A 14,173-nucleotide genomic window follows, 5' to 3' on the forward strand; every position below is an offset into this window, starting at 1 on the left:
TCTCCTGGAATGGAGTGAGAATGAAGCAAGTGTAGGGACAGTATGTATTGAGATGCCTCAGCTCAGTGTCATACTCTAACTGAGAAGGGGTGAAAGAACATGGCAGCAAGCATATGGAGCGCGAGGTGGCTCACTGGCACTGCCAGTCTTCATCCATCAATCTTGGATGCAGAAAGTAGAGGTGGTGGTGGTGGAGGCGACAGCAGCAGTGGAGGGGCCCGGCTCATATGCATCTGCTGTCTGTTCTGCACACATATTCTGAACAAATAGCCCTATGGCTATTATTTCTATGGCTTTATTTATTTGCTGATCAGCATTTCTTTTTTTTTTTTACCTGAAATGTAATAAAATAAAGAAGCTGAGGCTGACGTACCCCTCCAAAAATGAACTCAAGCTAATCCTGACAGTCACTCTGTTAGAGATTTTTTGGTATTATCATTTCATTCTTACTCTGGTTCACCTTAAGTCTATAGATCTTAGTGATTTTCTGTTTAAAGTGATCTTCTGTTTAAAGTGATTTTCTGTTTAAAAAGTTCTCTTCTTTAAATGACCTGGAAGTCACTACTGTCTGTTTATCTTCATGTGAAACAGTTAACAATGTGCTTTGATTAGTTATCACACCTAGGAACTGGGTTGCTAGTTGATTGTATCAGAAGTTTTACGACCTTTGTTGTTTTTCCTGACTGTCCCCTAGGTAGAAATTCCTTAGTCGTAAAACTGTGTTTGATTGTGTTCATTTCAGGGGCTCCTAATCTTATCAGCACCAGCCCCCTTTGCTTTTGTTTTGTGTTAATAAAAAGACAAGCTCTACTGCAGAGTTTCAGAACACATGGTGAACTGGTCAGAGGAGCAGTTCTCTGTGTTTTCTCCTTTTGCAAAAGCTTGGCTATAAAATTCATATACGTTGTCTGTGGTTCTTTGTTTTATATAGGTTCGAAAGGAAAATACCTATCATTATTTGGTGCCGAAACCCGGGATCTCTCACCTCCCCCGCTGTCAGGCAGAGGAAGACGCGCTGAATCCGTGCACGGCCAGAGTCAATTGGACCTGGAAAGGAAAACCCAGGAAGCAAATTCTTCGCTGGGCCAGCGACGTATCCGACTTTGTCTGCTAACGGCGGAGTGACGAGATCCGATTGGACAACCCGAAAACTACAGAAACGTAGGTGAATTTTAAGTCATATAGGTTTGAGTCCTTGTCAAATATTAATTTGACTAAAGAAATACAGGTTTGAGTCCTTGTCAAATATTAATTTGACTAAAGAAATACAGGTTTGAGTCCTTGTCAAATATTAGTTTGACTAAAGAAATATAGGTTTGAGTCCTTGTCAAATATTAACATTTCAATTTGACTAAAGAATAATGAAGGGTTAGAGTCCCAGTTGACAGAGAGTTTCAACTAAAGGCAAAAGGACAGGCTCTTAGAGCTTCCTTAATTAGAGGACGCCTCTTAAGGGAAAGTCCTCACATAGATAGAAAGTTTGTTATTTGCTGTGCTGCTATTGGTTTTGTTTGCTGTTTTGTTGCTGTGTGTGTGCATGAAGGAGTGAATGGTGTTTCTCTCTCTGGGAGTAAAACTCTCTGCCTTCGGAATTAGAATCCAAAGTGAAAAACCGCTTGGAGCTCAGCTCCAAGTAGAAGCCTGTTTTTCAGGAGGCACTGAGCGCTGACTTACAGCACTTTCTCTGAGAGAGCACGCGATACTAGTATTTTTAAGCTACAACTTTAAACAATGGGAAACACAAATTCCTGTAATTCCTCACTTATTGAGGGCCCCGAAGGGGATGAAAAGTACATGATGTCCAGATTTCCTGGCAGCATTGTACATATAAAAAAATGGAAAAAGAAATATAAAATAGATGGGAAGCTAAAAATTGATCAATGGCAAGCAATTGTGGGAATTTTGGAGAGTAGTGTAGCAAGAAAAAAGGGGATAAAAAAAGTTAGAAAGGAAGATGAACTAAAGTGTGCAAAACTATGGTTAAAAGCAGCCATAGACCGTAAAGAACAAATTAAAAAGGTTAAAGACAAAAGGCAAGCAGATATTGACAGGCGGAATGCCTCGGTGGGACGGGGAGAGCAGGTACGGCCGACTGCTCCTCCCCCAACCGCTGCGACAGATTCGTCTGCCCTTGTCTCAGTGTCACCAAGCTCGGTGGATAGACAGCCGAGTGCACCTTTTAATATCAGTGAGGAAGCCACTATCTTATTTGTAAGACCAGAAGATAATGAGCCCATATTTAGTGCAGTTCAAACCCCTCCTCCAAATATGCAGCCTCCACCACCCTCAGCTCCTCCAACTCTCACTCCAGCAAGAGCCCCAAGTATCAAACTGACCACAGACCCAGTGTCAGTTCACACACCTACCAAAATTTACCCTCCTCTTCCAGTCTCTCCACCCCCATTATATAATGAAGAAAGTGCAGGTCCAAGTGGTCTGGGACATTCATATGATCTGAGAAAGTACAGAACTCCTCGAGTTATGTACAGTTCTGAAGGGGCAGAACAATATCCAATGATCCAGGTCCCAAATCCTAATCCCAGAGATGCCCAGTCGCCACATATTTATGTTTTTAGACCCTGGACCTTGAAAGAGGCCAGAAAGGCGGTAGAAGGAATAACACCTGCATCAGAGGACCCCGATAAGTGGGTAGAAGATATGACTGGATTAATCCATTCATATAGACTAAATGGAGTGGAAGCAGGAGAAGCAGCCATGTCCTCATTAGGAAAAGATTGGGCAAAAGTGAGGGGAAATTATACAGGGAAAGAAACTAATAATAATAATATGTTAGTTCCAATGTCATACCCTCCAGGAGCTAACCCTGCTCTCTCTGATGCATTTAAAGCACAATGGGACCCATTGTGTGAGAGAGTTAGAGTAAATTTTCGTAAAAGGGCGAATTATAGTCATTTGTCAGGAATTAAACAAAAAGTTGGAGAAGACGTAGACGATTTTCGTCTGCGGTTTGAGAAGGAGTTCAAAGTTCACAGTGGGATTACTTATGACGCAAGAGCAGAGGGTGTATATCAACAACAGCTAAAAAACGCTTTAATGTCAAGTTTCCGCCCTGAAATTGAGGGCTGGATTAAAAAACACCTAGTTGAATATGATGCTGCCTCAGTCCCACAGCTGATGACATGGGCACGTCATGCAGAAAAAGTAGTTAAAAAACCAAAAACAGGATCAGATGTGTTTCATCTGGAGGATTTTGGAGAAGTAGACACCTCTGTCTTTTTCCGCGGCTCCTCAAGAGGCCGAGGGAAAAACAGCAGCAGAGGAGGTCGCTATGGGCAGCCACCCCGAAACTATACCCCTCAAAAACCACAACGTCCAGATGGATGTTGGACTTGTGGTCATCCTGACCACTGGGCAAGACATTGCCCAGAAAACAAAATAAATCACCGGAAGGGTGGCAGATGGGAGAAAAAACAAAAATATAACTCCTCAGCATGACTAGACTTTTCCACAACCAAACAAAACTTAACACCAGATCAAATTGATGAAATAGTGGATGTATGTGCAGCTTGGGAGATGTTAAATGCATTAAAAGAAAAACCTTATATCACACTGATTGTTTGCGGGGAAAAAGTTGAATTTTTATGTGACACCGGTGCATGCAAAACAGTTTTAAAAACTGAAATAGAAGGTGTAAACCCCACAAATGAGTCCATTTGGGTGAAATCTGCCGATGGACAAACACATAGAGAACATATGTCAAAAGGCACATCTTTTAAAGATCCTGAGACAGGAATTAAAATAAAAGCTTCTGTTGTAATGTCACTTAAATGTCCGACAAATTTATTAGGTAGAGACCTAATGACAAAATTAGGGATAGCAGTAGTCCCTGTACAAGATGGCATGAGAGCTGTCAGACTAAAACATTCTGATCTGTACACAGTTCACAAGGATGAAAAAAATCTACTGTTCATATGATCTAAAGCCAGCTGACAATCCTCATGTCCCAGGAAAGCTTCTTAGAGAAGCTCGAGGACAGCTGGACTCACCTGAAACAGAAATGAACTATAATCAGTTGCATGTAAAAATGAACATCCTAAATGATCCACAGGATGATTATGTGCAAACGTTTTTAGAAACAAATCCTGTGACACTTGCTGTGACTGAAATGTTCACAGACCGAAGGTCTTATGCAGCTGTGACTGTGCTCCTTCCGACTAGTCAAACAAAGCTGTATAAGTTACCTGCAAACCCATACATTTCACTTTATAAGCCGCATAATATTACATGGGCAGATGTGGGTAACAAAACCAAAATGGCTGTTGAAGCCACAGATTTCAAAGAAGGTGAAGATGGCTGGAGCTACAGTCCTAGCTGTGATGTCTGGAAACAATCACTTTGTGAAGTTGTTACAGGGACAGCTCAAGTTCATGCATTTGAGTGACACATGAACATATTTTTGACAGAAAAAGAAGAAGCTGAATTAGCTAAGCTTCCAGAACACATGTGGACAAAAGGTCCCTCTGATGTTGGGTTACTTGGTTCAATTCCTCTAGTGCAAATTAAAGCAAAATCTAGTTGGAGACCTAGAGTAAGACAGTACCCTATAAAGACGGAAGCACTGGATGGGATTGAACCAGTAATCGAAGGTTTGTTAAAAGGAGGAATCATTAAAAAGTGTTCAGATTCTCCTTGTAACACACCTATTTTTCCTGTTCAAAAGGCAAACAAAAAAGACTGGCGCATGATTCAAGATTTACGATCAGTCAATGAAGCAGTACAAACGAGAGCACCAAATGTTCCAGACCCACACACGTTGTTAAACTCGCTAAGACCAAGCAATAAATTCTTCACAGTAATTGACCTCAGCAATGCTTTTTTCTCTGTACCCATTCATCCAGACTCCCAGTTTTGGTTCGCATTTACCTACAGAGGTCAGGGGTATACTTATACTAGATTACCCCAAGGTTTTGCGGACAGTCCAAGCATATTTTGTGAAGCAATTATGGCCTGCTTGTCTGATTTTCAAATATCGGAAAAAAGTCAACTTTTGATTTATGTTGATGACCTGTTAATAGCATCTGAAAGCGAGGAAGCATGCAGAGCAGATTCACTCGCTCTGCTGCACCATCTCTGTCAGACAGGGAACAAAGTAAACAAGGATAAGCTACAGTGGGTCAGAGCAGAAGTAAATTATTTGGGACATACACTTTCTGCTGAGGGGAAGCAGATACAAAAAGCGAGAAAAGAGACAGTTTCTGAAGCTCCTAAACCAGAAATTAAGAAGCAAATGATGTCATTTCTCGGACTTTGCAATTACTGCAGAGCCTGGATTCCACACTATGCTGAAAAAACACAGGCTTTACAGGATTTGATTCATGGCACCCCAATGGCCATGACTGACAAAATAACTTGGAATCCTGAAGCTGAAAAAAGATTTGCTGAACTTAAACAAGCATTAATGCAGGCAACAACTTTGATTCTTCCAAACTATAAAAAAACTTTTGTTCAAACTGTAGACTGCAGGAATGGATTTATGACTTCCGTATTACTACAGAATCATGGTGATAAGCTAAAACCATTGGCTTTCTACTCAAGAAGGCTGGATCCAGTAGCACAGTCTCTGCCAGGCTGTGTGCAAGCTATTTGTGCTGCAGCGTTAGCTGTAAACATGTCGGCTGACATAGTTTTGTTTCACAAAATGGAGCTGTTAGTTCCACATGCTGTAGATGTTCTACTTTTGCAGAGCAAAATGAATTTGCTCTCACCAGCACGACACCTTTCGTACACGGCGACACTTTTGTCACAACCACACATTGTAATAAAACGGTGTACGATCCTGAATCCAGCTACTTTGCTTCCATTACCAAGTGATGGAACGCCGCATAGCTGCCTAGAAGCTACAGAGCATTTGCAGCTTCCTAGGCCAGACCTACAGGACACCCCACTAGCAATAGGAGAAGTCTGGTTTGTTGATGGGTCATGTTCAAAGGACCCTATGGGTAAAAACCAGACAGGTTATTCTGTTGTTGCTTTGCCGAACAAAATAATAGAAGCAGAAAGAATTTCTAGCACTCATTCTGCACAAGCAGCAGAATTGATTGCTTTGACTAGGGCATGCGAACTGGCTAAGGACAAGCACCTGACAGTGTACACAGATAGCCAGTATGTTTTCTCTACACTGTTTTATTTTGCGAAACAATGGGAGCGTAGAGGAATGACAACCTCTACTGGGAGACCAATAACACATGCATCTTTGCTTAAAGATCTTTTACAAGCAATACAACTCCCAACTAAACTAGCTGTATGTAAATGCGCAGCTCACACAAAAAGTAAAGATGAAGTTTCAAATGGAAACAGACTAGCTGATAAAATCGCTAAAGAAGCTGCAGCAGGGAAGCATGGGAAAGGTATATTCTCAGCACAGACTGAAGGGGAACAACAAATGATAGACAAAACAGTACTAAAAGACATGCAGGACAATGCACCACAGGCTGAGAAAAGGCTGTGGATAACTAAAGGTGTGAAAATGAATGTCGGGAACATTTTTTAGGTTAATGACAAACCAGTGCTTCCTAAGTCTTTATTTAAAGCAGCAGCAATTGTGTCACATGGGCGCTGCCATGTGTCAACTGGGGGGATGGAATGCATAATAAAACAGCATTTCACAACGTATGGTTTAAATTCTTACTTAAAATCTTTTTGTACTGCATGTCCAGTCTGTGTGAAATACAATCCTCAGGGAAACATAAGGCCAAAACGAGGCAGGTTCCCAAAATCATCTTATCCCTTTCAAACTATGCACATGGATTTTATTGAACTTTCACAAAGTGGGCCATATAAATATTGTCTGGTGATGATTGATGCTTTTTCTAAATGGGTTGAAATAGTTCCAGCAAAGCATGCAGATGCTTTAACAGTAGCTAAGGCTATTTGTAAAACTATCATCCCAACACATGGCATCCCACAGACTGTTTATAGTGACAATGGACCACATTTTGTAAACCGAGTGATACAAAACATGGCTACACACTTGGGAATGACATTAAAGAATCACTGTGCCTATCGGCCACAGAGTGCAGGGCTGGTGGAAAGAACAAATGCTACTGTGAAAAGTAGATTAAGAAAGTGCATGGCAGACACTGGCCGATCCTGGCCAGAATGTTTAGACTTGGTGAAGCTCTATATGAGAATCACATCAACAGCTGATGGTCTAACACCTTTTGAAATAATTCATGGGAGAGCTTACAGATTGCCTCTGTTTGCTCCAGACATACAAAAAGCTGATGAAGAACAGACATTAGCAGATTATATGATCAGGACTCTTAAACTGAAGGAAGTGTCCAGTGCGAATTTACTGCCTTCTGATTCTCCTCCTATACAGGAAGCCATTCCACTTGAGCCAGGTGACTGGGTCTACATAAAGGTCATCAAACGAAAGAACTGGACGAGTCCACGGTGGGAAGGACCGTTCCAAGTGCTGATGACCACACCAACAGCTGTAAAGATCGCTGAAAGACCCAGCTGGATACATCTTAGTCACTGTAAGCGGCAGAGAGTGTTGGACCCCTAATTCGGAGTAGGGAGGAAGGTGGGCTTTTAGCCTCTGGGCTACACAGGCATTCTAATTTTTAGTATTAGTTTGTCTCAAACCCAGTGAAGAACTGCTAAGATTCTCACTCTTTTAGTTTGGGGGTTCTGACATCTCTGCACGCCGAGCAGTAATGGGGACTCCATATGCAAGATGGATCTTCTACTGTGCTGTGACTACTGTATGTTTGATGTTTGGAGAAGGAAGTGAGCCTGAGTTCCACCCACACGACTACAGCACCAACCTGTGGTGGAAACTGATGAATAGAACTGCTTATGAAGGACATGCTGTGAACTGCTACGTGTGTGCGCAGCTGCCGGTTTCCATACACAACTCAGGTCTCCGACCAGGTAACATTACAGACGACAAACAGATGTGTCTCTATGTTCTAAGCACCAGACCACGGCGCGTCCCGCCCCTAAGGGGAGACAGACCACGTGAGAAGGATTATTCAGCTGACCTCCGGATGGGTGAGGCTGTGCAAGGACTGTTTCAATCTTTGAATTGTTCACTTGCAGAGGATGTACTTCCTTTTTCGTCATCTCAACAAATTGTATGGAAAATACCAGAGATCATTTCGTTAGCAGGAGCTAAACCAGGATCTCTGGGGAACTGTGTTTATAATAATGGAAATGTTTTTCTAGGGACATTGCCCTGGAACTTGTGTAACAGAGTTTACACCTACTGCGAACCGACACAGGATTACATCACCTGCGTAGCCTGCAGGGGTCAAAGGATGGCTCCACACTGCAAAGGCTGGAAGGAAAACCCAGACTGTGACAACTTGCTTCAGGAGAGGAGTTTCAACATCACGCATAAGATGAAGAGGAGACAAGAGACAACACTGTGCAGCGCCATAGTGCCAGGAGATTATGGCTCAAGGATGTTATCTGATTGGTACTTCATATGTGGAAATGAAGCGTACATGTTCTTGCCGAAAAATTGGGGAGGACTGTGTGCTGTGGTTCCCTTGATCAACCCGATTGCATTCATCAGGAAAGCACAAGATGATTCACACACCCGCTCCAAACGAACAGTTATGTCAGAGGTCAAAAGATGGGGAGGCCTCACAACACATACTGGAGTTCCATGGGAATTCAGGATTTGGAACGGCGGAGAAAAATTTATGCAAAGCCTGTTTCCATGGGTTGGAATAGGTGAGATTCGGGACCACGTTGAGATAAACAGGTACGGATTACTGCGATTAATCAACATCACATACCAGCTGGCCAATGGCACCATGGAAGAACTGACTGAACTGAGAAACATGGTTATGCAAAATCGTGTTATCCTGGATTTCCTCACGGCCCCTCAGGGAGGGGTCTGTAAAATCATTGGCCCAACGTGCTGTACTTTTGTACCTGATGAAACAGGTACTGGAGGAACTATTTCTGATGCTCTATATGAGCTGGAAGATCTAAAGCAATATGTAGAAAGTGGAACACGCGGCTCAACTTCTTTTGATTTGTTTTCATGGCTTACATCTGGACCATGGTGGACTTTGCTGTTAAAGCTTGTGACACCTATTCTGGTTGTTTTAGTTCTGTTCTGCCTTTTTACGGGTTGCATTATTCCTTGTCTACGAAAAATGATGTTTAAAACAATTAACACAACTGTTATCAGCTATCAGTTGGCAAAGGCATCATATGAGACAACTGAAGATGACCTGTTTCAAGTTTCTGACGATTTTCTGAACAATGATGAAGTCCTGTAATAAATAAACAGAAAAATTCATTTGCTGAATGATTCCTACACTGAAAATGTTAAACAAGTGGTGTTAAGGATGAGAAAACTGCTTTTGATTTTTTGCTGTTTCTTTTATTTTATTTTTTTTCATTTATTGCATTATTTTCCTATTATTCATTGTGTATTTTCTGTGTTTCGCTAAAAAAAAAAAAAAAAAAAAAAAAATTCTTGCATTTATTGGTTCTTTTCTTTTCTTTTCTTTTCTTTTCTGTGCATAGCTTTTGCATAAGGTTTAAGCGTATAATGAAATGATAATAAGGGGGGAATGTTAGAGATTTTTTGGTATTATCATTTCATTCTTACTCTGGTTCACCTTAAGTCTATAGATCTTAGTGATTTTCTGTTTAAAGTGATCTTCTGTTTAAAGTGATTTTCTGTTTAAAAAGTTCTCTTCTTTAAATGACCTGGAAGTCACTACTGTCTGTTTATCTTCATGTGAAACAGTTAACAATGTGCTTTGATTAGTTATCACACCTAGGAACTGGGTTGCTAGTTGATTGTATCAGAAGTTTTACGACCTTTGTTGTTTTTCCTGACTGTCCCCTAGGTAGAAATTCCTTAGTCGTAAAACTGTGTTTGATTGTGTTCATTTCGGGGGCTCCTAATCTTATCAGCACCAGCCCCCTTTGCTTTTGTTTTGTGTTAATAAAAAGACAAGCTCTACTGCAGAGTTTCAGAACACATGGTGAACTGGTCAGAGGAGCAGTTCTCTGTGTTTTCTCCTTTTGCAAAAGCTTGGCTATAAAATTCATATACGTTGTCTGTGGTTCTTTGTTTTATATAGGTTCGAAAGGAAAATACCTATCACACTCAGAGCCAGATGAAAGTATGAGCTAATGAGGAATGGAAAATCCTAAAAGCACTAAAATTCTCAAAAAATCAGGTTTACTTTTTTTTTTTTACACAAACAAGACGTCAGTGGTGTCCCACTTTACATCCAAAATGCATATCAGTGTAACTTCAGTGAGGAAGATATTTTTCTTTTTCTTTTAGAAGCAGACAAACTGGTCTTTATGCTCTGTCTGTCCTCATGACACTTAAACGTCAAAAGTAAAGGTCATGGGGGCGATGCAAGATTTTTACAGTGTGAGCAGTATCATGTTATTACCATGAAAATAACAAAAATGACAAAATGATTTATTAAAAATAGAAAAGCAATAATTATTCCAACTGGAGCTAAAACAAACAGTCTGATTCTTACAGTTAAAATAATTTGAAAGTAACAGTCAAAGTATAAAAAGGTAATAATCATGAGTAGGGCTATTTGTTCTGGTTCCCAGCATGCATTTGGGCTGCCGGTCAGACCTTCTACAGCCATAATAAGAGTAATATATTGATCTCCATAGGTTTCCACAGCAGTTCTGTTTTTAGTCTAAGTAAATAACCCTTCTTTCAGCCAGCAGACTGGCAGTGTGTAGCAGCAGGTGAGAGAGGGGAGAACTGTACTACTATATGCTTCGTACTAAAGAGAAAACTCAAGTCACATCTTTTTAGATTGCAACAGAAGCTCTTTAAACCCCAGGACTGGTACACCAAAACTGACATTTTTCTAATCCAGGATGAACCTTGAGACTGGTAACAGGCCTGTGTTTACTTGACATTATAAGAAGAAAACCTAACTCTAGATTTTAGCTAAGTTCAACAGAAAAAAATGCTATACATTTGGATGAGTTGTATTACTTTGCTGTTGTAAACTGTAGCAATGATCACAGTTGTATTGTAACAATATTTAAACGTAGATGATATAAAAAATAGTAGGTTGAAGCCATCAATAAATAAAATTTAGTATAGGGTTCTATGTGGCCTTGGACGGGCTCTGCTGTTACACAAAGTCCAAATACTTTATAAGTCCCATAAATAAAGCTCTGTTCACAATGCTAGTGACCTTATGATATCATGTGAACTACACTGCATGAAGATCTAAATGAGCAAAGAAATGCATGTTTGACCAGCTGACACAGCCAAAAGGCATGTCAGATGTGTCGCTGTGTGTGTGTGGGGGGGGGGACACAGATGTTTAACAAACTGTTAACGAACAAACAGTGGTCATTCTGTGTCACAGGGGGGAGAACTGACTGACAGTCGCTCTCTACCAAAAAGGCCTTCTGCGATTGCTGTCCAACGCCGAACAGGAGAGCAAAACGATGGCGCGCCCTCCCGGCGTCTAGCCTCCGCTGGCATCAAATAAATGACAACCGTCCAGACAATCAGCACAACCTGGCACGCGCTATCGGCCTTCGTTAAAGGGAAGGGAAAAATGTCTGAATGCGCTGGTTGAAATCAAAGCCCGCTGTGTAAGAAAAACCGGCCATGAGGGATGTATGCTTGTTTGCACAGCAACTCGTGTTTTCACTGCAGCCTCATTTAGCCCCCGTGGACACCAAGCAAACCAACTAGCCGGCTTAAGAAGTCCTTAATTACTTCAAATCAAGAAAAACACTGACAATTAGTGGCTGTAGAGTTCCTCAAATAAACACTTCTTCGCTGACAGATAATTACATTCTTCTCCATCGCTTTTTAATTTTAGAACCAGAGTGAGCTTCTACAGGCACATATTTGAGGGTAAGAGAGATACTCTATGACAGTGTAATAAGCCAGTAAGGGATAGAGATACATCGCTGAGCGCCACATGAGAGAGAATATCTGTCGCCGGGATTTGAGGATCTGAGATGCAGGACAAACCGACAGAAACTCATCTCTTCTTTCAGCCTAAGCTCCCCTTCTCAGGATTTGTCTCTTTGTCTGACTACATTTGTCTTTTTCATCATCTGCAAATGTTTCCTTCATTTTCAGGATATCTGGTCTTCATTTAGTTTCGTGACACAGCTGGGAAACTTTCCAGCTCGTGAAACGTAGCAAGAGATCTGTTTTCCTCCCTGCTTAAGCTGATTTTCAAACATCCCAATTACAAGAAGCAAACCAAGCAAATCCCAGGTCGTGTTTGTTTTCCTCTGGTGTGAACCCTGGAAGCTGCAGCCTCTGTCAAGGTACCCAGCTCAAGCTACCAGTGTGTTTACCTGTGACATTCTCCTGCTTGGGGATTATTCCTTGCAAGGGCGCAGATAAGCAATCCTCTTCCAGAGACGACACCTGTATGGCCACCTCCACTGGGTGACGCGCTCTCCGTGGGTGCTGCTGCTGGCTTCGAGAGTGAGACGAGGATGTGGAGAGGGGCGAGGCAAGCGGCGAGGATGGCGGCCTGTCCAGAGGTTTGTCCAAGCAGAGGCTGCCGTGGCACTGCCTCCGTTTGTGCTCGATGAACAGCAGGATGTCGGCCAGGGGAAAGCGGGTGTGGCACTGGCCGCAGGTGAGCAGGTCTGGATCCCCTTTCAGGGGCTCGTCGTCAGCCACACCCAGCCTGGGGGAGTCCTGAGAGTCTTCTTCGGCTAAAACACCTGAGGGTGGCTCAGCTGGATAAGCAGACAAAACAGAGGATGTTGGTAACAGAAGCAGTGAGACTGCAGGTAAAGTGTGACACGAGAAAGTATTCATACTTCTTAAAGAACCAGTATGTAAAATTTATTTAAAACTATCAGCTTTTTACATATTTGTTGAAACTGTCACTATGTCCTGACAGTGTGGTATGAGATCCATAATCTATGAAAGAAATGACCTCCTCCCTGAGCTACTACAGTGATGTGAAAATAATGCACCGCAAAAACAACCAACCAGAATCAGGAGGAGGGTCTTAGTGTCAGCAATCAACGTCGTGTACTTGCTGCTCAATGCAGAGACACAACTCACCATTCCAGGAAAACTGTTTTGTCAGGTTAGTTACAGGTTAGAGCTTACATGACAGGCTCAGCTGTCAGGAAAAAGCTACCGCATAGCAAAGTGAGAAGGAGAATGTGAGCAGCATGTATACTAGCATGATTGACAGCACGAAAACCCTCCTTCTGACTCTGACTGGTATTTCTGTGTATTTCTGTAGTTAGTAGGAGAACTGGGAGAAGGCAAAGGAGCTCAATTTTTATTGTCACAATAGAGTGACAGTTTTAACAGATACATAATTTATATAAAACTTTCACATTTTAGCTTTACCATCTTAGGATATTATTGTGAAGTGGAAGCAAAACAATACATGGTTTTCAAAATTATTTACAAATAATAATGTGTGGCGTGACTTGCCCTCCTCTGTATGATGGCCCTAAATAAAATCAAGCGCACCCAGTTACCCTCAGAATGACCTAATTTGTCCAGCTGCACTCTGATCTCAGTATAAATCCAGCTGTTCTGCGAAGACCTCAGCAGTTTGTTGGAGAACATTGACAAACAAAATTCAAGAATCTCTCTGTTCTTTCTCAGGACATATCAGGGAGAAAGAACTATTCAATCCACCAGCAGAAAAACAAATGTGTTTGGGCAAAACTTGGAAACCTTCTAAAACATGGCTATCCACATAACCTGACAGGGAATGGTAATGGAGGATGAACTAAAGATGGCCATATAAAATAAGGCCATCTTGCCACTCCTAATACTAACAAATCTTTAGCTGGTCAGAGTGGATGGAAGATGGAGGAAAGCCTGTTAGAGGCGCCAAATGACCTGAAGTGGGAAAACAACAGAATAATGACCCTAACAGCCACAGCTATGATGGAAATGTTTCGATCAGAACATTTTCAAGCGTTAGAATGGCCCAGTCAAAGTCCAGTCATGTATCTGTGTTCAACATTTGAAACCCGATGCGCACAGATGCTCCATGTCCATTTCAACTAAGCTCGAAGTATTTTCCAAAGAACGGGCAACAATTGTAGTCACGTTTTGTAAATCCAAAAATCTATTGAGGTTTGTAAACGTTACTCAGCAAAATGCAAGAAAGGTAAAGAGGAAATGAGCATTTTTCCAGAACACTTTAAATGTGACAACAAGTGAATTACT

The 14,173-nt window shown here is 41.6% G+C and overlaps 1 protein-coding gene across 1 annotated transcript in view; it reads right to left on the reverse strand.

Annotated features, from left to right (window-relative positions):
* The window catches only part of LOC102225170 (B-cell lymphoma/leukemia 11A-like), a 53,709-nt gene that overhangs the window by 36,619 nt on the left and 2,917 nt on the right, over nucleotides 1-14,173 (reverse strand). Inside the window, exon 2 of the mRNA XM_023333780.1 lies at nucleotides 12,313-12,705. Coding sequence (XP_023189548.1) covers nucleotides 12,313-12,705 — 393 coding nt within the window. The remainder of the gene's footprint in view (nucleotides 1-12,312; nucleotides 12,706-14,173) is intronic.

This window comes from Xiphophorus maculatus, chromosome 5 (genome assembly GCF_002775205.1).
Source record: "Xiphophorus maculatus strain JP 163 A chromosome 5, X_maculatus-5.0-male, whole genome shotgun sequence".
NCBI classification, from domain to species: Eukaryota; Metazoa; Chordata; class Actinopteri; order Cyprinodontiformes; family Poeciliidae; genus Xiphophorus; species Xiphophorus maculatus.